This window comes from Anarrhichthys ocellatus, unplaced genomic scaffold (genome assembly GCF_004355925.1).
Source record: "Anarrhichthys ocellatus isolate YVR2014 unplaced genomic scaffold, GSC_Weel_1.0 scaffold17, whole genome shotgun sequence".
Taxonomy (NCBI): Eukaryota; Metazoa; Chordata; class Actinopteri; order Perciformes; family Anarhichadidae; genus Anarrhichthys; species Anarrhichthys ocellatus.
Window position 1 is genome coordinate 2411343 of NW_022280047.1, and position 25388 is coordinate 2436730.

At 42.2% G+C, this 25388-nt stretch overlaps 3 protein-coding genes across 3 annotated transcripts in view; 2 read left to right on the forward strand and 1 right to left on the reverse strand.

Annotated features, from left to right (window-relative positions):
* The window catches only part of hsd17b4 (hydroxysteroid (17-beta) dehydrogenase 4), a 20723-nt gene extending 3286 nt beyond the window's left edge, over positions 1–17437 (reverse strand). Inside the window, exons 1-18 of the mRNA XM_031856785.1 lie at positions 17278–17437; positions 16736–16789; positions 15396–15503; positions 14784–14843; positions 14649–14670; positions 14444–14490; positions 14135–14219; positions 11802–11989; positions 10091–10182; positions 9873–9897; positions 9601–9729; positions 6847–6956; positions 3056–3168; positions 2444–2567; positions 2218–2269; positions 1484–1555; positions 348–451; positions 188–253 (exon numbers count right to left, since the gene is read on the reverse strand). Coding sequence (XP_031712645.1) covers positions 188–253; positions 348–451; positions 1484–1555; positions 2218–2269; positions 2444–2567; positions 3056–3168; positions 6847–6956; positions 9601–9729; positions 9873–9897; positions 10091–10182; positions 11802–11989; positions 14135–14219; positions 14444–14490; positions 14649–14670; positions 14784–14843; positions 15396–15503; positions 16736–16789; positions 17278–17329 — 1503 coding nt within the window. The 5' untranslated portion in view covers positions 17330–17437. The remainder of the gene's footprint in view (positions 1–187; positions 254–347; positions 452–1483; positions 1556–2217; positions 2270–2443; positions 2568–3055; positions 3169–6846; positions 6957–9600; positions 9730–9872; positions 9898–10090; positions 10183–11801; positions 11990–14134; positions 14220–14443; positions 14491–14648; positions 14671–14783; positions 14844–15395; positions 15504–16735; positions 16790–17277) is intronic.
* Positions 17438–18643: 1206 nt separating this feature from the next.
* prr16 (proline rich 16) lies at positions 18644–23909 on the forward strand. Its single transcript, XM_031856631.1, has 2 exons — positions 18644–19446; positions 23046–23909. The coding sequence occupies exons 1-2, from the start codon at positions 19312–19314 to the stop codon at positions 23892–23894; spliced, it is 984 nt and encodes a 327-aa protein (XP_031712491.1). The 5' UTR covers positions 18644–19311; the 3' UTR covers positions 23895–23909.
* A 110-nt stretch (positions 23910–24019) lies between these two features.
* LOC116388605 (sesquipedalian-1) overlaps positions 24020–25388 on the forward strand; it is a 12419-nt gene continuing 11050 nt past the window's right edge. Inside the window, exon 1 of the mRNA XM_031856632.1 lies at positions 24020–24105. The gene's annotated coding sequence lies outside the window, so the exon portion shown is untranslated. The remainder of the gene's footprint in view (positions 24106–25388) is intronic.

Here is a 25388-nt window from a genome sequence, read left to right on the forward strand (position 1 = left end):
TTTTTTTTTTTTTTTTTTTTTCAAATGGATGAGAATCTTGTCCAACACTTCTTCAAATGTTGTCAAAAAGGTTATTTCAGAGGCACAAAACAATATATGTCCTATTCCTCCCCCCCACACACACACACACACACAGTCAATGCAGCTGATTTATTCTGCAGCTAAACCCACACAGACACACACTCACTTGGTCTCTTGTGGTAGAATCAATCACCACAACATCTGGTGCCCGTTTGGGTGGAGGCAGAGCAGCCTGAAGGAAATAAAAACACAAATAAAACAAATCAAATATGAGGCAGCGACAGCTCCCGGTGTCTTATCTTGTTACTCAAACAAGGAATACGTACTTTGGCTTTCTCGGAGTTCCTCCGCCCTCCGAACCCTCCAGCTCCGACCACAAACACTGAGAACTGGTTGAAGCAGATCAGCTCGTCGCCGCTGTAGGTGTTCACTGTGAAGTGGCACAAATGTGGCATTTAAACAATATACCAGTTGCATATATATTTCTACTTAAGCCCAGAGGTATTATCAGGAACGTATCAGTACTCATAATGCAGCACAATGCCCAGTGTTACATCATCGTACGTTATATTTTATATTCAGTGAAGTGAACTATAACGTACTCTACTGGCTACGGTTGAAGTCAATGTAGCATGAATGGAGAGAGAGACACTGCTACATGTTACAGTTCTAAATGCTGTCGAATCTTCTTCACTATGTTGTTATCGACACACTTTGGGCCGATGTGTCGTCGTGTTTCAGAATGCTAAACTCACCGATGTGCAGTGGATTTTGACAAAGGAAGGGCGAAAGTAACGCAACCATTGAGTTTGTATTCTTGCTTCGCAATCACTTTAAGTTACACTCAATTCAAAAAATAAATAACAAAAAAGGGTGAAGGGCCTCAGTGTCACACACACAGCGTATTTATAGTATAATTGGAGCAGGAGGAAACATGAAAGGAACCACACGGAAAGCGGACTAAGAAGCGACAATTAGCAGCCGTCAGGAGGAATCATCTCCAGCCTCCTCTCAGCGTACCAGACGGCTCATTTCATCAGGTCAATTCAAAATAGGACCGGGCACAAAGACTAACACAGCTGCTTCTGCAGGACGGAACCGTACCGTGTTGGCTCACCCAGAACTAACTTGGCTTTCACTCCGGGAGGATAACAGACGCTGATTGGTTTCGTGTGTGTAAAGAATTGACATCCCAATTGGGAACGTCAGGTCCCATGTGATTTGTTTTAAGTCGGATTCATTATAGATCAGAGTGCTTCTAATATCATCCATCTCTATGGAATTGTCAAAACAGGAACATGAGCCGTTTCTCAGTCCATTATTTCAATCCCTGCAGACACGGGCTGAGAATTAACTTTCAATAATTCAGCCTGAGAGGCAACGTTCAGGCTAAGACAAATGAAAGTGTTATGAAACAAATGCATGTTGAATAAATACAGACTATGAGGGGAAAGAAACTCACCATCCAAGAGGATGACGGCGCCGGATCCTTTGTCCAACACGTCTGCTACGCTGGACTGAGAGGTAAGAGCACCTAGAAAAGGTATTTTAAACATTTACTTCTACTTGAATACAATGTTGTACTTTAATCATGCAAGTACTTAATATTACCAAACTAGCATATCTGCGCTATTTTTTTTTTTTAAATTTGTGTGTGTGTGTGAGTGTGTGAGTGTGAGTGTGAGTGTGAGAGAGAGAGAGAGAGAGAGAATATCTGCGCTATATATAGCATATCTGCGCTATATATAGCATATCTACGCTATATATAGCATATCTACGCTATATATAGCATATCTACGCTATATGCATGTGAGTGAGACAAAAGCTTAGCTCTGGTACTTGATTTAAATCATAATACATGAGAGGCACAAACTGGGGCCACGCTGGTCCATACAGTATGTAGTCATTTTCCCAGTATGGATATGCTAGTATAGGATATACAATTAAAATCCATCATGGCTTAATAGGGTAGGCTGCCCTTAGAGACCCTTACACTTAAAGGCATCATAAAAATGTCTCTAAATGATCTATTAAACTCAGACTGCTCCCACATTTGTGACATAAAGTTAAACACAGTAACATGAATCCTAACAAAAAGGACTCAGTGAGGCTCTAAAATGCCTTTTATTCTACTTACTATAACGTAAAGTCTACAGCAAGTACATCAAGTGCTTATAACAGTAGAGAAGGGAATACCTGAGGTTGGTAAAGGTTTGTAGAGTTCCAGATACTGCTCTCCATGCAACACCTGACACAGAGCATTAGAACAGCTGTGATACACAATCATATCTATATCGTAAAGCCTCATTAGCATGAGTAATGTGTGCATTGCTGTGTGAAATAGACCATATGGATACAAATGTGCATATGAGCACACAAGGTGAAGCGCGCACACACACACACGACATGCATGTCTTCTAACCTGTGTGAAATCTATGTTGAGTCCAGGGACTGAGCTCAGCCCGCCACCCATCATGGCAGCCTGAGAGGCAATGACCCCGAAGGTTGGGAGGCAGCCGAAGTCTTCGTGGCCTTCATACAGGAACCTACACGAACATGTTACGCGTTACTGAATCGCATCTTGATGTTGTAAACATGGACCTCTCAGTAGAATGCATGGTGCTAAAGGAAAAACTCCCTCACCCTGGACTAGAGTCTGACATACAATTCAAGAATTTATGTAATTAATTAATTATATAATATATTCCCAAGTGTATTATATGGAGATGTATAATGGAGGTGGGCATCGCCAATTGTGTGTGGGGGGGAGATTACGGAGTAAGGGTATGCATGTGTGCATATATCTATGTATCCATGTATATACATATATGTATATATACACACACACACACACACACGTGTATGTATTCATTGCAATTTATTTATTTATTTTAATGCATATCTTGAAAATCAATAAAAATGTGATCACAAAAAAAAAAAAAAAAAAAAGTAATAAAATTTCACACAGGTTGACTTAACAGATCCCTTAAGGCTGTTAGAGTCCTTAGCATAAAACATACACACACACACACACCTTAGGTGGTCTGGGTCCTTGGTGGACATGCCGACCCCCAACGCATAGAGGATGCACTGGGTGGGAGTGAAGACGAAAGTGGTCGGTGGTAGTTTCTGTCCCACGGCCTCAGCCTGAAAGGAGAAGAGACGTCGTCAGCTTGTGATCATATTAATCAGCTGAACGTCCGGAGAGCAGGAATGAAAAGCTATCCCGTTAGTTAGTCCGAGAAAAGGAATTTAAGGGGTTGCAGAAAAAGTATCACCCCCATGGTAGATTAGCTCGACAGCTCAACCCCTGAATACAAATGATTTAATAAACACTGCACATACAGTGGAATGAATCAATCCTATAACATATAGGTGGAACATAGGCAATAAGAGAATACATAAGGAATCAACCTTTGTTTATGGAGCACTTATCTAAACAGTTGTCAGCTATGCTAGCTGCGTAGCTCTAGGGATGAACAGCAGTCGATCGGTCAGTTGATCACTTCCGTCCAGACTGAAATATCTCAACAACTATTGGATGGATTGAATTGACATGTTGTACACACAGTCATGGTTCCCAGCTGACGCATTCTAATGACTTTGGAGATCTCTTGAGATGCATTAAGTAAAAGAAAGAGCCGCTAGCATGGCTGTAGATTCCTTTTAGGAGACAATAAAAACAGTAAACGCACTGAGGAATAGCAGAACGATGTTTTTTTAGTATTCAGCATTTCAAAGGGATTTACAACTGAATACTTTGTTAAGGTCATAGAAAAGAATATGATAGAAAAGACAGACATAACGTAAGCAAATAAAAGCAAAAAGAAACAGCTTTAGAAGATTTCATCTGTGATAATCAGCAGTAATTATGTTGAGGACCGGTGGGATCTCCCAGCTAAGAGGAATCAGCAGTTCACAAATGCACTCCTGGGCCGGCGCAGGCAGAGTCAGCACTAATTTACAACGCACCCTGAACTTCACCGGTGGCCAGAAACGCCACGATGTTAAATTAGTTCTTGCACTTCTGTTAACGAGCGGACTGAAAATTGGCTGAACGGAGAGAGAGTCGCAGTAATCAAGTGTTAATGACACAAAGTCACGAATGCCTTTTAAAGCTCAGGAAGGTGGAGCCCTTCACTGCATTGTAAATGTTTTAAGATCCTTGTTAATCCTCTGGCACTGCTGTCTGATACTTAAGACGGAGTGATGACTTTTCCATTACAACAAAACTCACTTATAAAATACATGATGTCTTTTTAATTATTCTTAATGTTCATTGATATCCTCCTTATTTCATTTAGTCTTTTTTTGATATTGTACTTTTTGTTGTATGATGTGTTGAAGCATTATGTAAACATTTTTATTTCTTTTTTTGCAGGGCTGTAACCAGGAGTTTAAAAATACTAATTAATCATGAGTTGATTTTTTCATATTCCCAAAAATTGCTGCAACATATTAGAGCATGTGAATGGCTATCATGTATTTCCATCATAGAGCTCTTTTACACCTTTCACAATTTATTTAAATTAGTTTAATAATCAATAGATCGTTGTAGTTATTAATGAGAAAACAAACGCATCTCAAATTAATATTCAGCTTCCAGATGATGTATGCACTTCTATGTGACAAATACTGCTATCCATCCCTAAAGATCCCCTCCTCTTAATAAGACAGAAATATGGGACAATAAACATACATCTGGGACAACATTAAAGTCATATTAGTCCTGCGGTACTTATTTGTCATTTTATCAACCCTTGTGTTGAGCTACTGATCAAAACAATATTGCTTGTGTGAATGTTGTGCCTCACACAACATGTCAGCTGGTCCATAGTCACAACACTTGAATGCAGATGTGGGAGATATTCTGTTTCAAAAGCCCTGTAACTGGAGATTTGATAATATACATGACTCTCTATTATCGACGATTGATTAATTATTCCATTAATCGACTAATCGACTAACTGTTTCAGCCCTGCTTCGTATTTTTGATGTCTTGCAGTTATTTTTGAGACTTGACACACAGCAAGCTCTTGTAGTCTTATGTGAGGACGACCAGATCTATTGGCATGACACAGAAATAAAATGAACTTACTGACCTACTAATTTAAAAGCCTTTGCCTCACGTATAAACTACACAGAAATGAATTTGATCCAACAAGGGAACACACCTGCATGACACACAAAGCACATGTGAGTGGACAGAGCAATGCTAACCTTGGTGGAGCTAATGCGATACTTTGCGTGACATGAAATAAATATGAGCAAAGCAGTGTGCTGTAATTTAAGCAAAATGTGCACAATACCATGACAAGGACAAAGTCACACAAGCAACTCACACACCGTGTGTGTGTGTGTGTGTGTGTGTGGCACTACACAAATACACACACTTACCACAAAGCCAAGTCAACTGAGGACACAATGGTGATGTTTGTCTTGAGGGTACATTGTGACTCTGCTCCAAATACAAGTCCAGACACAAACGCACAGCAGAGAGGATGCTGATCATTGAGTCAGGACACCATTGAAGCAGGCTAGTGAGTCATTCTACTGATTCGCAGGATGTTAAGAAATGAGGTCCCCAAAGGCAAGTATAATAATGACTCAAAAGTGAATGTGGCTACCAACATGCATAGATAAAGTGTAGTGAAGTATGGTAAAGCACATGTAATATATTGAAGTGTTAATGCTTTTAAAACAGAAGAAACCATTTTTTTTTTATAGGCAGATAGACAAAATATCACACAACACCTTGATTGTGTTCAATACGATTTATAATTTGGATTATTCTATGTCATGATATGCTTTTTGTTTCTGCATGCTCTCATGTTGGTTTGAGTTTGTTAAGTGTACGTTGTTGTACGGCAGAATATAACCAAACCAACAGATCAGGTTCTGAAATACATAAAATGAGATGATCAATATATTGCCGGATATATATTTATTCTTTCTTTACCGACAGCGGAGATATAGACAGGAAATATGGGGAGTGAGAACCGTATGGTGTGCAACAATTCCCCCAGCTGGAAACAAACCAGTGACCTTGCACCCCCAGGATGCACCACTGTGTATCATTTTAATACCAGTCAAGTAACATTTTTAAGCACTTGTAGCCTGATGCTCGTACGATAACCGATACATGTCGCACCAGCCTCCACACTGCACAAAATGAAGCTTTGGTCCTGTTTAAGCATTTGTTAAATGACTTTGTAGTGATTCAGAGTAACAGTTTGTGCAGACAAAGTAAATAAAGGGTTCAGTCGTCTCTCCGAGTAGCATTACAAATACAGATTAAACTGCTGACATGTTCTCACCATCTCATGCTACAACCAGCCTAATGGAAAATTGTGGCCGTCTCTCTGGATAATTATTTCATGCGGTACAATTATACTCGTGGCTCAATGTTTTATTTAAGCGACTCAGCCACTGAAGTGAGTGAAAGTGAGCTGTAACCAGTTCATCATCTGTGATTCAATGATAGGGAGCCCAGTGAAGGAGCACCCATCCAGGGAGCTGTCGCTGTACTATTGTGCTACCGCGTCTTTTTGTACATCCCGTTTTTAAAAAAAAAAGCTAATCTGAGCCGACGCTTGTCTCCTGTAAATATGAAGCGGCGACGCATCACACATCAAAAGTACTTATGCATGTTGTCGGAGCTTGGCGAAGAATGTTATTATGGTCCCTGACTAAGTAGAGTGTGGTGGTATTAAAGAGTCACGAGTTGCCGTGTTTGAAACGCTCCGACACATACATACATACATACAAAGACAGGCAGATCCCCTTTAACATTACTGGCAAAGAAAAAAAGTCATCTCTACTCACAGGATTGAGCCCTGAAGCCGAGGCTGCAGCAGCAGCTGCGGTTGCAGTCGCACCCACTTCTCCATCTGACTCCAGTCCAGACAGCACAGTCATCATATACTGTACAGACTCTATACAAAAGGTGGAGAGATGACAGATGAGCACCAGAACCAGACACCAAAGTTAGATGAAGTGACAAGTAAAAGAACCCATCATCAGAGCCGCCCGTTAGGAATGTGCATCTCTGACGGCCCAGACCAAGTAGACAGATACTTGTATTTTATGCAAACAGCTTCCACTTGTGTTAACAAGCGTATTGAAAACACACCCATCAGCTGGCTTTACCATTCTTCATACGTGGTTTAAATAACACAGGTTAACATTGTGTTAGCCAGCTAAAATGATCCTGTTAATTCTCATCTGTCAAACGTTGTTCCTCGACAACGGTTGGAGGATGTTCTTGTTAAGTTACAGAGCACTTTACAAACAGTAAACTCACTTTCAAAATAAAGGCAGCATGGATAGAGTTGAAACCATGATTAGCTCTCACGATCACTTGCGTCACTTTTTTTTACTGAAACTGCACATCTAAAGCTAAGGACAAGGCGTGCTTTTAGTTGAACTAAAGTTGAATAGGTTCCTTACTTCTTTAGTAAAAATCTTATTTTATTCATAATACAGCTCTTTATTGTCAAGAATCACCCCAAGAGATCCTGATGATTTATCAATAATGTGGAAGTTTACATGTAAAATCACCATAATATCAACATTTCTCTACTGGTGCCGCTGATAGAACGTTTAGGGTTCCTCACATCTGACAATTTGTTCGTATTTATGCGGTTCATCTTCTTCAAATGTCATCATCCCCCCCAGATGACTATCATTAAACCTGAACATCTGCAGAACTGAGCGCCAGGATTTATTTATTTTTTGCTCCGTCAGCTCCAAAAGATTCCTAATCTGAAGTTAAATTGAACGCAGTAAAATTAAATAGACTTCCAGGGAGATGCTGACGCACGATAAGAATTCCAATCAAAACACATGCTGAACCGCTAACAGCTTCAAAAATGCATGGACGGTTTTGAGATCCACATGCGTCGAGATATAAACATGACCAGTTCTCTGTTCTTCAAACTATTAGTCGTTTGCATACTCGAGACATCGAGTCCACACTGTGTGTGTTCTCTGTTTGCCTGGAAATAGAAAACGTACCCACCCAGGTAACACAAGCTGTGAATACCCGAGCAGATCCAGTCAACACAAACGGAGGATGACAGCGGAGACAACCAAGGAACAGAAACAAGAGACTGGGGGGACCACAGCCACTAATTACCGTCACTCAGTTGCAGGCAGTTACAAAACAGAGGCAGCAACAAGTCTCTGTAATAAGCTACAAACGAGGAGGCACTACAAAGTCATGCTAATCAGGCCAGCTAGCGCCCCCCGTGGGACCGCCACCCTTGTTCAGTTAACGTCAACACCGTCGACCCTTTCCTCGAAATGTACATCTGAGAGCGTGGAGAGGGATGGAGGAGGCGGAGAGGAAATAATAATCAACATTTTGCCACCCTCTTGTTTGCATGAGACCCTTCGGGAACAACACTATAGGCTTGCTCATACTCATGTTCACCACCTCATTCCCTTGATCTCTAACACCATGGTGTCCTCGCTCCGTGTTACCAAACTCTGTAAATACAGATGAGCCGATAGTAAAAACAAAAAACTAAATTCATGTCAGAAAGTTCAGTCGTACAGAGTGAGTTCATGACTGCCATGCGCTTTCCCCCCTCATTTTTCACTGAAATTATTTTTTGAGCTTCCACCCCCATACAGACTACTTATACCTTTAATTTGTTTGTTGGGGTAGCTAGCTAGAGAGTAGACACGTACTTTCAAGAAGCTAGAGCACTTTCAACACAAGAAAAATCATTTTTTTGGTTTTTGAGCGTGCTGTACAATGAGCATAGTGTTGTGGAAGATTTCTGAGTTAATCGGGAGAAGAGTTTTTGTTCACAAATCAATAATAAAGTCTTCAGACGATTCAAAGTCGTCTTTTCTCCGTTTATTCGCTTGCAAGGGAAGAGTATACAACAGAGTACGTATTCAGCAGTCTGTGGTAAAAGCTTCAAAATATGTAACACACAGGCTCCTTTATCTATACAGCAACAAGTTAGATTCAAAGTGCAGCCCCCACGAGGGCTCGTCTGCTGTATCCAGCTGACTTTTCACAGCTTCGATACATTCAAGGTAACATGAGGTGTTTTCAACCACCAGTTCTGATTACTGCTTAGTCTGCACTTTCTTTACTCCATGTAAGGAACAAGTTGTTCAGCCACTCTGCAAGTAGTTTCGCTACTTTTTCAGTAGCCATTTTCCTTAATAGATGACACGTACGTTTTCAAATTCACTGCGAGTTCACATCGAGGACACAAAGTTCAAATGCATATTTTACCATTACAATAGTTGCTCAATTGGTAAGCATCTGATGGCTTTGATTATGTTCTGCAATCTGAATCATTCTGACAACACAGAGTGAGTCAAAAAGAGTGTGACAGCAGACAGGCAGGGTTTAGAGATCACAATCTGTGTGAAAACGGCCTGAGTAACGTCTCAACTGCAAACAAGACGTCGTGTCATCTACTGTATGGTCCTTATCCAAGTGTGTGTGTGTGTGTGTGAATGCACATGCAAGTGTAAGGGTGCATAGACAGTATGAACACATGCGCTCTAGTATAGGCTGTTGTATATGCAAGCGTGTATTCAGCCGTCACTGACCTCGTGTGCTCGAAGGCTTGGTGGCATCAGTGAAATCACAGATTTTGTCCCACTGGTCCCGGACCGCCTCAGGAGTCATGCGTTGGTTTTTCTGCCTCACAATGGCACCCTGAGTACGCTCCCAGCGCACTGCACACACACACACACACACAAATAAAGCGGTCACTGCATCGGGAAAATCCCACACATGCAGTAGTAGTGAACCGGGGGCTAATGATTATCATAGATGCATACAGACATTCCCTTGAGGGAGAAATATATACAATACTCACATTTCCCAATCCAGCCCGCACCAGCCTGAAAGATGAAACATGAGCAAACACAGATGTAAAAATATATATATAATACAGTATGTATATTTTCTATTTATGGAGAATGAACATGTGAATGTTACATTACTGTGCTCCGTGATAAAAATAGATACAAAGCTAAATGAAAGCACAGTGGGAGTGAGATCTTATTGAAGAGAAAGAAAGTGTTTTTTGCATACCTCAAACAGTGATCCACTTTCTTGGCATTGTTCATGACAGAGCCAGAGGACCACGGGAGCAACATACTCAGCCTTCAGGGATGCCACAAGTTCTGAATAAAAGAAAACGTATAAATACAGCGCAACTACGGGGTGCTTCTGCTGGTAGTTAGTGTATTGTTTCAATGACACTGTGTTGGCTTAATGTGTTTATTTTGAAAACACCACTAAGAATATGGTCCGACTTATTAGACAAGCCTCAAGCTTTTGTCCCCTTTCTACAGCGCTTACATGAATTACAAGTTGTGGTTTATTTGAAGCCATTTTACTCAAAAAGAATCATGGGGGGGCGGGGCATAGGAAAGTAGTAAACAATACCCTTATTGTTGTAGATTTCTAACTGGCATTTACGTATACAATATGTGTATGATCATGCTATAAATTTACAAAAAGCCAAGTTATATATTATATCACTGTCTTAACATTACACGGTATGAATTGTTTACTACAAACTCATCTATGTGCATAATTAATATAATATTCTGCGGGACAAATGGCACAAATCATGCACCGATACTGGAGGAGGAAAAATCATTTTTGAATCCATGAGAACATAGGTCCAGGTCAACATCTGTTTAAAGTGATCTCTAAAAAGAAAGGTCTGGGTATTTTTATTTCAATAAGTAATGAAACAAGCTTTTTCTTTCCCTCAGTATGAACCGTGAAAAGATTTAATACTAGACACCATATGTGTGCTGAAACTATCTGCACCCTTCAATCGATAAAAGACGGCGGTAGAAGAAGAGGCATTCTGTCTCCCTGCACCCTGCAGTGTTTATAAGGATTGGTTTTGTTGTTGTTTTTCAAAAAGCCTGAGTCAGTGAAAGCCAACATATGGAACCAAGTCATTTACCAAGGTGAGGCCACCCTGTGACAGTTGGCACAGTGCAGTGTGACAGATGCTACTGCAGACCAGCACAGCAGGGCAGCAGAGCCATTCCTCTAATTTGTCACTTAATACCCCCGTCAACAGAGCTGCACGCACAGAGCACGCACAATATGCTCGTGATGGGTCGACATTTACAGATACGGGGTTTGGAAAGCGGAAGGCCTTCATTTTGAAGGCCGATATGAGTTTTTTTTGGTTTGATAAAATGTTCATAGGCAACATGGAGTATTGCACATTTACAAGCTGTTCCGAGCTATATTCGGTCGTGTTCACCGTGTGTATCCAACGCTGCATTACCTTCCGTCTTAAGAAAACATTTCAACGTGAAAATGATAAATGTTTCAATCGCTTACTTACTCATACGTTTGGGAGTATTTGGAAGAACGGTTAACACCTACAGTAAAATAAGGAGGTCAGAGCTGCCTGTTTAAATCCAGGGCTGACACATTAAAACTTTTAAAGCACTTACAGGGCGCATGATTTCATCATGGCCATTGGAACAGACAAAAACCACAGTTCTTTAATATTAGATGACAAATTTGCATGTCAAACGGGAGTGCTGTTGCCTCAAATTTTGTAAATCAACATTACACAGACATTACATTCTTCTTCTTCTTCTTAAAAAAAAAAACTGCTGTGGTGAAAATCCATTTACCTATTTTGGCCTGTCCAAAATAAACCATGTATATGTGAGAAAGCATGAATTAGCAGAACACCACGGTATGCATTATACGGACCAATAATTGCATGCACCAATGCATGTGGTTTAATCTCTCTGCTCACCTGGGGTCATGACGGTCTCTGTGAGGCGTGACCCAGCAACGGGAGCAATAGTGTTGCAATGGATGTTGTAGTTGCCTCCCTCGATGGTCAAGGTGTTTGCCAGCCCAAGCAGGCCCAGCTTGGCAGCGCTATAGTTGGCTTGGCCGAAGCTACCATAGATGCCTGCGGCTGAAGCCGTCATGATGATTCTGGGCAGAGACAACCCCGGGCAACAAGTCAGTAACAAGCATTGCTCTGGTGCGATGGGCACACACACAAAGTGGTACAAACTTTCCATGCATGCATAAACACACAGGAGTATGCAAATGTCGGCATCTAGTCATGTAATGTTTGCCCATCCACACACACACATAACGCTCTTGATTGCATAACTGCACAGAGTAAATTTTAGTTGAACATTTTACTTGAAGAAGGCTGCACGCAGAAACAAATGCATGTATGCACAGCAGACACACGGCCTGGACTTTTAAAATGCTTCAGAAACAGGAAGTCTTTAAAATCCTCATTTGAGTAAATATTTTGCAGCCAAATGAAACTGTGTACAGGATATTCAATCTTCCTTTATAATACTTTTAATGCTCGACTTGTTTCTTTACAGGGCTTGTTGACATATACGTAGTTTACAGATGATAACAATCCCTTCTCGTCATTGTGGCGCTTGGTTTATGGCGTTTGGCTGGTCTATGGGCACATCTATGGGTCACACTCGTCTTTTTGATTCTTCAAAGTTCGCTTTGTCTGTACGCCCTCTGGCGTTTGGGAGAATAAAACGCCTCCGTTCATGCTAGGCTGGCGCTACGGCACCAAGCGCGGGTACAAACAAAAGCTTGAGCACCTACAAGTAGCTGGAAGCAGTGATCCATGTCACAGTACACTGTCGGGGGGGATTGGCATAGTTGAATATTTCTTAAATGAATATCTTGGGCTGAAGTCTATGATTCAAATGCCGGGTGAACCTTTCTGACGATCAAGAGTTACTACGTAAACACATGTGATAAAGGTTGCTAAGTAGAAGAGCAACAGCAAACACACAGACGGCCTTTTGTGCATCGAGGACCTGATGCAGAGTATAATAATCAGTCCGTGCTTATTCACAGCCGTGGCTTCTATTCTGTCCGAGTCACGCCACGAACCGCTCTACTTTTCCTTTCGTTCTGTTATGGTATTACCTTTAAATACACAATTAGCTTTTGCTTGGGTTGACTGCACACAAAGATTGAATTTCGAAACCATAGGACATTAGAAATAACAAGCTGCTCCTGGGCTCAATGCAGCGATACTTCATGCAAAATGTCACTTCAATGTTCGAAGAACTCCCCGTCTTCTCCCGCTCAAACAGAGCACATGTGCAGGACATCTGCTACCTGGAGTTACATGGGAGCACAGCTGGTTTGTGTGACCTTCTTCTGCTCATTTTAATTCAAAACACGCAAACCTCAGTAGGCCTTTTTTTTTTTCACAGCACACATTTTTAACCGTCGTAGCAGGAAAAGCACGAGTGTTCAGTTCAGATCCCAAAGGCAGCCATTGTTTATGTCACCAGTTGCCCCCTAGGCAGGTCAAAATATCTTCACCATCTTCCATGAGCAACTGATTATACCTTCAAAACATGATCAATACATATCTGCATGCATACCCGACTGCTTCGAGTTAGTATATACTATCAGCTGAATGTTTCATTGAATTCGAGAGGTTTCTCCAGAGGTGAGGAAACACCTTGAACTCTACAAGTTCCGACTACTTTATTTTTTTTAATGCTGTACTACTTTGAAGAATACGATGAGCCTGCACAGACATCTTTGCCGCTTCATGTGGAGTCATCAATTTAAATAGCACTCAGATTGTTCAGAGATTAACCTGCAGTGCCGCATAACCATATTAAGTAATTCCCTTCCTTCTTTGGTGATTTACATATTCATCTCAAATTTGCTGTCTTGGGCTTTTCTAAGTATGCAGATTTTTCTCATTGCGCACCTCGAAACCAATGGAGCGAGACATATTAACGGGTATCAAGTGACTATAGTCAGAGTCAGAATGTGTGTGTAATAATGTGAAGGCAGAAAATGCTTTATATTCCTTATTACCTCAAGTGCATAACCTCAAGAGGCCACTTAAAATGAGATGCATAAAAAACATTTTCGGTACTTTAGCTGATGTCTGAACCAAACAGCATTTTGTGCCAGGCTGACATCCTCTTGATTAATGTTCAGCAATGGTCTGTCTGCTGGGGATAGTGTCACTTTTTTTTTTTCGGAAAAATTAATCCTACCTACGTAAAGGGAGGACGGCACAGCTTTCATCCACCTTAGATAATAAGTAGCTGGGCTCCTTACCTGCCAAACTTTTGTTTTTTCATGTGGTTCCAGGCAGCTCGAGTCACCAAGAAGGAGCCTCTCAAGTGAACTCTTTGAATCAGGTCTGAAACGGAGTGTGAAGAGGATATGACAGAGTCAGATACACAACACTAATGCACTGCTATTACTTCACATTAGAACATGGTGGAACAGATCCAGATTACAACTGATGTGTAAACTCCCACATACAGATCTGTCTGTACATAAGGGACATAGATTAACAAATGTATCCACATTATGAGTTATTTAGAGTGAAGTGAACGTAAACATCATGAATAGTTTATCTACCCCAGTCCAAATCACTCGTCCTGGCAAACGATCGGTCACGAAGGATCCTTGGCAAAGAAAAGCAGGAAAGGGTTTTACTCAAGGTTCTCCTCGACATGGTTGTAGCAGCCTACACTCCCACTAATACTGTAACTATAATCAAAGAGCCACTCCAAAAACACATGTGATCGGCAAAAAGTGTGATTGTTACAGTGAAAGGACTTACCCGGCGTTGTTTACGACAACATCTGGGCAAAAAGATATGTCACATAAGTTCAAATTGCAGTGATAACAATCACAAACAATAATATAATTGAGAGAATTTTATTGATTCACTACTACATACTAAAACAATTCTCACCTATTCTTCCAAACGCATCCAGTGCCGTTTGGATCACCTTTTCTCCATCTTCTACAGAATCTGTATGTGCATGACAAAAAAAAAAGTGTCATAAAAGTAGATAGAAATTGCGTGTGCAGAGTAAGTGTCACAGCAATATAGCTGACAGGCTTATGAGAAAGATGTGTTATGTAGCAAGTTGAAAGCCTCCCTGACATGCTCAGTGTGCTGAGTAATGATGCATGATGAGACACTTTTTCAAAAGCAAGAGTTATGTATTGCTGGGGCATCATTGATCGTTAGAAAAAGGTGCGTCATCCTTATTATTACATTCACAAACAAATCTGCCATTTTCCAAACTGCCTATGAAACACATTAATCAAGGTGTTGTTCTGTTCTTTGTTCTTTTTGTCTGATACATGTGAGACGCACAAAGATGAGAGGGGAGATAGACGCATCATCAATACTCTCTAACGGCTTCGCCAGTGAGCCGGTGAGTCTGACAGAAATCAATATCGTATTTGATACTACAAGGTAAGCAAGACACAAACAAACCAGATGGAGAAAATGACGTGCAAGAGAAGAAAGAAGAGAAGAAAAAAAAAGGGTAAGACAAGAGTCCAAACTTCTCACCGTAGTTTGCCACGGCCTTTCCTCCCTTCGCTCTTATCTCCTCCACCACCTTATCGGCAGCTGCAGAACTCTTTCCGCCCCCTTTAATGTCTGCCCCTAGGTCATTCACTTTATTTGCAACAAGAAGAAAAATATAAGCAATAATGGGGTGAGTTATGCAATTCTCCACGAGTGATTGTGTTAGGAGAAGAGTGTAGCTAAGCTGATTCCTTGTCAGAGTTCGAGGTGAAGTTCAGTCCAGGCATCGGGGGAAAGCCGCTATAAACAAATGTTTATGCCAACACCATTAAAACATTACTGTGATGGTTAATGCACTGCACATTTCTTTATGACATGCCCTATTTAGAGGTATTATTTATCTCCTAAATGCACCCATTCAACTGTTTTCTCTCCCAAGACCAGGGATTGCTGTGACACTGAAAAAAACAAGTGTAACTGGCAGCAGCAACAATGTATTTTCATGACGACATTGTACTTAATTCAAGTCACTGTATTTACTGTAGATCTGTCATGTCGAGGTTGATACCCGATCCTCTTAAGATGAGTATATCTGTGCCAATACTAGTCCTGTGTACTGGATTAGAACATCCCGACCAAAATCAAAACCAGGACACCCCTAAAGCCCACAGTCACCTCTGGCAGAGAGCCATCCAAGAGCAAGAATCTGCAGGTTCTGCTCGTAATGTCGTGTAGTATGAATTAAAATCACTGCGGCTGCTTTACTGTACTCTGTATGTAGTCAGCAACAAATGCTATAAGAACTTGATTAAAAAAAAACTAGCTTGTTAAAGATTGCGAAAAGGGAAATTTTATTAATTAAATTAAAAATTTCATGGGAAATATTGCTGGGTCAAAATGTCACGATGCACACTGAAAAGGCTCTCCGTTGTCTATGCAAAGAGAACATCAAAAGAGATTATGAGGGTTCACTTATGGAGAGGCTTTTCACCCAGTATATAGGATCAGAGCCGGGTCGCACTAACCAACCACAGTATAACCCAAATACCTGTTCCAAAACAGACAGGGAGAGGGGGCGGCAGTAGCTCAGTCCGTGGGGATTTGCCTCAGGAACCGGGGTGAGGTTGCTGATTAAAGTCCCCAAACGGATCAAGTACAGAGTGGGAACTGGCAGCAGGACATGTGCCAGTTAGCCTCCTGAGCGAGGCACCAGAGCCACACACTGCTCCCTGGGCCGGTATAACTGCTGCACACTGCTCCTTGTGCTACAATGGGTTAAGTGCGGAGGCTAAATGCCCCTGGGTGCTGTATACAATTTATAAAACTTTATTTAACAGACAAAAAAAAAAAAAAAAAGCTGAAAATCTAGATTCTTTATTTACCTACAACTGAGGCGCCTCTTTCAGCAAAAGCCAGAGCATATTCCCTGCCGAGGCCTGTGGAGAGAAAGACAGATGGGTAAAACGCATTCTCATACTTTCAGAGTAACATCAACACAAACCACTGCTGCTGATCCACGTGACCTTTCACACACTTTGCACTCGCGTGATTGTCATTTGGATACATGCACTTTGCTCCATGTGTTCCTCAGATAAAAAAGGTTGACACGCACGATGGTAGTCGTTACATATTGCAATATGTGTACAAAAATGTGATACCGTAGTCTAAACGATTGTTTACTTTGAGGTATTTATGTTTGTTTCGCCGGCGTCCGCATTTAACGTTATAGCAAGTTGACGTACCGGGATTTAACTCGTAGGCAGCTAACACAGACGGAAGAAAAGACAGACTCGTGCACTGACTGTCTTAATAGTTCGGCACACATAACATTGCTTAATCTATGCAACTAGCAGGTTAGCATTCGGAGCAGCAACAGCGATGACAGTCTAGCTAACGTTTGGTTACGTTTGAACGGTGAGTTTACCTCCTCCGGACCCGGTGACAAGCACGACTCTTCCCTCGAAAGACAAAGCCATCCTCTGTGAGTTACGAGTCTCTGCTTCTGAACACTAAACGCACAGTGGTTACAAGAGCAACACTGGCTGTCAGAGACAGCAGGATGAACTTAAGACAACTTCCACTTCCGCATTTACGAGGGGGCAGTTTCAGCAGCGACCAATCAGAAACCAGGATGTTATTATCTTGTTTTCGCCACTATTTATTTCACACATGCAGTCTACTTTGATTTTATGTTTGAATACTCGAGTTCATTTATGTAAGTGTTGGGAATAACATTATCTATTTTGTGAGCTTTCCCCATTAACTAATTCTGTACATTTTCATTTTGCCACAGATGTTTACCTTATCATAGCACTTTTCACCATCTCTGCATCAAAATTTTGAAATAACTACATAAATGGTGAAGGTGACCACGATGACGATGATGTTGGAGGTGGTAGTGGTGCCGCTGATGATCACAGATGTAGTTACCACTCTGCCAGTGACAAAATAAACAAAAGGATGTCTGTTGTATTTGAATATTGTGAAATCTCTTTGAAAACTGTCCTGTTCCTATATAGAAGATGGCTCTTAAGCCTCTTTTGAATGTTCATCATTAATCTATAATGCCGAATTCAACTCATTTTTCCAGTTCCATCACATCAGTATGATATACCAACTGTCTACGAGGAATACCTCTTGTTATAATCAGGTTAGGAATATGAAGAAAGACCCCACTTTCAGGAAACTCTGTAAAATGAGTCATTATGACAGAAAAAGCAGGTTTATATTTGAAAGACTATTTGGATACCTATGGTTGGAGTATTGTTTGCTTTCCTTTTTTGTTTTTGTCTTGCTTGTGTTGTGTGTATGAAGGCCTATAACTCATAATGTGTCAACTTTACCCAGATATTTCAAACTGACTTTCTTTAAAAAGCCTGTCTTAATGTATTCTGTATTTTTCTTGTACTATTATTGTGGTCTGTTTTTGCATGTATATTCACTTTGCAGCCTTTTTTTGCAAAAGTGAATTAATAAAGTATGGTATGCCTGTTTCGTGGGCACCCCTTTATGGATGACACGTATTTGTTATTGACATGTTTTTGTTGTCAAAGTAAACGTCAGCATGGCCTCAGCATCGATTGGATAGCATTATTTACAGCTAGTGGGGATGTAATTAGCCTATATGTTATTTAAACACAACAAACGCGCCACGTTATAGAAATTACTGAGACCTCTTCAACGTAAAAGCAGCTGCCAATAGAGAGCGCGAGGGAGAGAGAGCGTGCGATGGAGAGACTAGAGAGGGAGAGAGACGAGAGAGAGAGAGAGAGAGAGAGAGAGAGCACGAGCATCCCCTGCGCCCGGACGTCGGCTGCTCAGACTCTCCAAAAAGGCTTCGATGGAGACAGGACGGAGCTGTCGGGGTGTTTTTTCGGAGGAAAGTGCTTCTGGGGTGTCTTCACCTGGCGGCTTTCTCATTACCAGCGGCGTGTATTTGAAGAAAACGGAGGAGTTCATCACCGCTTTGTCGATGCTTGGGGATTATGGACAATTACAACAACGACCGGCGGTGTGACGGTCTGGATAACGTGAACTGTCTGCGTAAACTACTGTTTCTTCTTCGCGTCCTTCTCTTTCATTCCAACGCATTCGTGTTGGACGCGGTTTCTTACGAAATGTTGAATTTAGCGCTCTCCCGACGTGAAGGATATTCGCGTGGACGTCGCCTGTTGTCGGTCATGACGATGTGAGGTGCAGAGACCTGTAGACAGTATGATACAATATTTTGACATAACCGTTATATTTTTGTTTGTGTTACGCTCTGTCGCGCATGCCCAGTGATGGATACAGAACGCTGCCCAACGCCACTTGGCTCCGTCCTGGCCGTGATGTAGGAGCAAAAGTGAAGGGAGCGCATGACTAAATAAAAAATGCGTTGGCAAAGTGGCAGCGTGGCGGACCAAAGGATTTGACTTTGGATCCTTCGCGAAATAGGCTGTGGCCCTAAAACTGAAGGATGTCCGGCTCACCCAGCGCAGAGGCTGAAGGACTAGTCTCCAAAGTGAAAGTGAAAAAGGAGATCAAGACAATCGTGAAGAATTTGGAAACCATCCTGGGAGACCTCAAGGATGTAGCCAAAGAGCTCAAAGAGGTAAATGAACAGGAAGCCACCACACAACGCCTTTCGTATGAGTGTTCCACCATGTGTTGTGTTATTTGATCTGAGGATGCTCTTTCTAAGCATCCTCGTGTGAGAGGACATAGGGAGGTGGACGTCCACCTCGCGGGCCTGGAAGAGGCTACGAACGCACACACACGCACGCACACACGCTCCTCCCCCCGGCCCACTGATGTGTGTGATCATTATCTCCAACATGAAAGACATGTGGCACACAGGAGGACGCGGGATGTGAAGTGACCGGGCATGCTCCTTCGCCCTGATTCACAGGCTAATCACTATTAATATTTAATGGACAAGTTGGTTCAACCAGGAAAGGCGCTTTTTACATTGCATTTCGTCATCTTAATGCTGACAAATAATAGAGCAGCTGGCTTAACTTCTCACTTTCACATCGCTCTCAAGCTCTCCTCTTGTTCTTTATCTTCATCTTTCTTTGTTTTTTCTTATCTTTCATCGCGTGTTTATCGTGCACTCGTCTCCGTCCTGTCTTCATCGCTTGCTGTCTGCTCTCTCTCTCTCTCTCTCTCTCTCTCTCTCTCTCTCTCTCTCTACATAATCCTTATTAAAGATCAAACTCTTGGAGCTGTCTGATTGGACATTCAAATATCCGTGATGCAGAGACAGGAGGCGTCTCTGAAGAATTCAGGGATTTGTCTGCGGTATATGAAGATTTTTAATAGGGTTTAAAGTTGTTCTCATAGAGCACAGACAAATCCTTTTTGTCAAATTTCATTGGCGTGTTACTGCTTGCTTCAAATCAGCGTTTCCTCTTCTGCCGATCACTGCTACCATCAGTTGTAATAATAACCTGCAGCCTTACCTGCTTCCATGTTTACATCCATTCCTCTGTACCGGTCACACACCAGGCATCCGGCCTGCTGTGCTGGACCTCTCACCCTATAACATGACAGGCTGTCATTCTAATAAAACCCTATCGTGCACAGCTTCTGGGTCCTACATTATGGATGGGTAGTCGACACAGCATATGTCTCCATCTGCCTCCCTGCTCCCCTTACTCAGTTCTTGCAACTTGAGCTGAATTCGACTTCTTTTGTGTTTTTTCAGCAGTTTACAGTATCTCACAGCAGGCGCCGGAGATAAAGCAGAACAAAAAGGCATTGTAATCTCTCTATTGTGATTTGTGTGCCCTCTTTCTTTTTCTTTTTTAAAATTTTGGCTTGCAGGAGATTGTGCAGAGGATCAGTTATTCTGACACCGCACCTACTAAACACATACCTCGAGGGGTTGTTACTATCAAAGCCAGTGTTTGGGGTATAATCCTTTTAAAATGCAGTTATCTGTTATAAGTCACAGGCAGGGCTGGAGCCAGGCTCTTGAGGAGGAACCCTGCCCAGATGCTGGGCACAGCCACAGAAGCTGCCTGGCCTACAGCAGGGGCTGCACAATGGGATACTGGTATTACCTCTTGTGTGTGTCCCAACAAATTATCCCTTCAAAGACCACATGACGAGTTTAGCTCCATTGCCCTCCATGCCCTGGCCTTCTATCTTTCTCTTTATCTTTCCCTCTCAGTCACTTTTTCCTCACTCTCTCTTCATCTCCTCACCAGTCTCTCTCTCTTTTCTCATCTGTTCATCCTCATCTCAGCCTCCTCCCAAGCCACTGTCTGCGCATGCTTTGCGAACCCTTAGATGACAGCACCAGTGTTTTACAGCGGGGCTAATGTACTGGGTATAGTCTCACTCTGAGATGAGCTTAACTAAATCAGAAAATGAACATAAGCACATTGTCGTAATTTTTTTATGAAGGACAATACAGTAACTTTCTTTTCTTCAAGTTTTATTTTGCTATGGTACAATGAACTTAGATATGTCTTCAGCTCAATTCATATTTGACTCCAGTTCTTGGCATCAAAGCAATAACAACTCCACCAAGGGAAGAGAACCAGGAAGAGAACTCTTCTTCAAAGGGAACGTTTTGGGTAGATGTCAGAAAATGGCTGAGCAACATAGACATTTTGTTATTGAATATCAGTTATTAATCCTCCAGCAGAGTTTAGCACCATGTCTTTTCTGTTTGTTAAACTGCCTTTTTAGAATGTGATCCCCTGGCTCCTCAGGCAATATTTATTGTCTTTAAATGCAATTTCCATTGGCTTAACACAGAACATTTATGGGAGAGTGCTGCAAGTGCTTGCCTTAAGTCAACAAAATGTGATCTGTTGGGGCACAGGAGATAATAACCAGTATGCTAAGAACAACGCTGTCTGTCACTCTTTAGCTGTGCTGTCAATCCGTATTTGGCCTGACTGAGGTTATTGCATATTGATTGGTGCACATTACATCAAACTCAGTTGAGCATCATGCCCTGAAAGAATGTGCTGTTCAGCAGGTTTTGTACAGTTCCAACGTGTGTCTGTACAGTATGTACTGTGGGAATGTTTTATGTATTATCTCAATTTGTGCTGCTTGCATCCTTGCAACGTTTTTTTCCAGTATTGCTTGTTGCCTGTACAGTGCCATCAAACAAAAATGTCTGCTTCAACAGTTGTTCAATTTGCCCCTTAGCCGGCTATGAAAACAAATTTCCTGGAGGGCAAAGGAAGCACCGTTGGATCTAAATATCTACTGAATACGTGGTCCAGAGACAAAATCTTATATTTATTTCTGCTGCTCTGAGCAATTTCTCTTTATTACAATGTTGTCTATTGTCCCCGTCCCCCCTTATAATAACGGTCTGCTGTGCACAGGTCATTTAAATATTCCTCTCCCCAGAAGGTATTTACTGGGCTGTGCCATAGTGCATTTCTTATGTCTTCTCTTTTACCCTTCACACCTGATCGAGATTTGCTCCTTCATATTGCATTGCTTGCAGAGTGATTTCAGGTGATTATGCATAATATCGTCTTGCTTTTTTTAAAATATCTATTTGGTTCCTCTTCTCTCTGTCATATTGCTTTCTTGGAATTAATTAATGTCGTGATGAATGTTTCCTGTGCTGATGTTAAGAAATCTGACACTGTTGTTGGTAGAAATGGATCTTCCCTGTCAGAGCGTTTTATTCAGTGTGATCTTATTTACTCTCTTGCTGGTGGTATTGTGATTCTTGTTCTCCGACTTGCTCACTTGCAGCAGAATATTACAACAAGAAACTGACAGACTATTGGTTTCCCATATCTGCCTCCTTTTCTATCAGTTATATCCCTGTGTTTGTGTGAGTCCTCTGCACTCTTGTGCTGTAAAGGATGTCATTTTCATTCATTGCCAACATTAGTTTTGTCTTATGAATGATAGTGTGTGTGACTTGGCTACAGGGTTGGTACTGTTACTTCTCTCAGCTCTGATGGTGCATGGGATTGTCGTACTATATCAGTTCAGAGTCTCAGGCTCGTGGCTGCTCCCATACATCGTGGCGATATTTATTTTCTCCCTAGAGTGGTTGTCATGGAGGACTTAAATCTCATTAAACATTCATTTCTTAAATCAGAGTGTATGTTTAGATTTTATACAATGCGGTTTCAATTCATTATTTAAAAGGATAAACACTTCAGCGTTGACATAATGGCTGACCTCAGCCGTCTCAGTGACGATTCCTCTTCTTGTCACCAGGTTGTTCATGACATTGACACCCTGACCGGTGACCTGCAGCTGGAGGAGGACGGACTTACGGACAGCTCCAAGACGGACACGCTCAACTCCAGCTCCAGTTCCACCACCACCACGACCACCGCGTCCAGCCTGGAGAAGATGAAACTCTTCCCCGATGACTGCATCTTCAGACCACCCGTCCTCATCGACCCGGTCCCCGTCAACCCTCTGACCGTACTCAAGAAGCCCCACCCTCCCTTACCACCACCCAGACTGACCCCGCCGAGAGCCGAAGAGCACAACATTAAGAATCTGCCTCATCCAACGTTCGTGTTATCAGGGAATATATCCAAGGCCGCCGGGTCTCTGATGAGGAACGGTGGGATTTTCCCATTTAAACCAAACAGGGATTTCTTCTCCTCTATGCCGTGTTTCATTTCTAATGACGGCGGAATCCCTGAGTCGGGTCTTGTTCCTACATTACCCAGGCCCATGCCTCTTCTCCGCCATGAAAAGAAAAAATGCCCCAAGGCCCCCGGCAGGGAGTCTCGTGAGAGGGAACGTGTCCGTTTCAGTGAGACGGTCCAGTACCACGGCTACTGCCCGGACTGCGACCTCCAATACAACGTAGACGACACGGAGCTACACTCGCAGGCCGAGCTGAACAACCTGAGGCTCAGTCCACTGCATTGCTGCTCTTCCTCCTGCTCTCCTCCTCCTCATGTTCTGATGTTAGAAAACGGCGGCCTCTCGGTCAGCCACAGTTTCCCGCCGACAGCAAACACACCTCCACCTTGTGTGCCTCCTCACCCTCCCTCCCTCAAACCCCAGAAAACAATCCTACGCAAATCAACCACCACCACGGTTTGACGGCGAACCCCCCTTGTTCCGTCTAACTTCAATATTCTTGAATCATTCATAGTGTTTTCTACTTTATGAGTGCTTTCTACTCCAATTGAACTTTGGATTATCCAAACAGAGAGAGGAAGCGTTGGGAAAAAGGATGGATAAAGCGAGTGGAACAGAGAGAAAGGCACCGCCATGGGCGCTGAGACGTACACAGAGAGATCGGGAAGAAGCGGTAAGTGGTTTTGCACATGTATTAGTGTGTTTGTGTGCACTGACACATATCTGTGAGTCTGTCTGCACACAATGTATTTGTTTATGCCCTGTATATTCATGAGTGTAAACATTTCTGGGTGTATGCATGGGCATGTGTGTGCAAAGCACGATGTCTGCAGGCAGGCGAGCATTGACCGAAACTGTACAGGGACTTTAAACATTGAACAAAAGACTGCTGACAAGTCTGAAACGAAATTGTATCTGTGTCTATCTGGGAGCTCTCGGTACTAACGAGTCTCGAACTCAGGAAGTTCTTTCAGAGAGGGGCTCTAATTAATTAATGTCCTTCTGGATGAAACAAGAAAAGCCGCTTCACTCACATTTCATCCAAAGCCCTAAAGATCTCCCCATACACCGACACCTACACATACACATATGCATCAATAAAAACTATTATAGGATGCATAATAATTTGTTACATTAAAGTCGTGACATTTATAACTCTACGCAAGCCTGCAAAGATGAACAGTTGGGGCTGAGAAATAGACGAGTGAGTTCATCCATCCATCATCACCTCTTGTCTCTACAAAGTCCCATTTTTGCTGACGTGTCAGACTGTAGGAGTGAATGACAAGAGAGTGGCATGGTTGGCTGGTGAAGCGTTAGATGACTAAACCATTGACATTTTTATTTGCATCTACTCATAGCTTTATCGAAACTTCTAAATGAAAAGTCTTGTATATCATTGTCGTGTATAAATTCGTGTTTAGCAACTCAGCTCCCCTTTGTGTGCAGACCCTCACTATCACTCACTGTACCTCTACGAGACTACGTGAACGCTAAGCTAATCCATTCTGCTCTTGAGTGGAGAGAATCAGACGGCAAAATGCTGGACTTCATTTCCTCAAGGGCATATAAATCAGTATGTGAGCAGTTGTTATCCTCCACTTTTTATTAAGCAGCACATTTATTGAAGCCTGTGTGTCGAGGGTCAAGGATTCTACATCTGTGCACACGTCTTTGTGTGTGCATAGGTGTTTGTAAAAGCACATGCCAGTTTTGCAGACTCGGAGAGACAGCATACCCTGGAGTTGGATGAGAATAGTAGCACTTTCCTCCCAGCGATGCCCTTAATTAGCCGGATTAGACTACAGGAGATAACAGTACCGCCTCAGACAGCCTTTGTACCAGCATTAGCCTCGACAAAGCTCGGAACTGCTGCTGCACATATTTTTTATGATAAACAGATAGAGAAAGAGAGAGAGAGAGAGAGAGAGAGAGAGAGAGAGAGAGAGAGAGAGA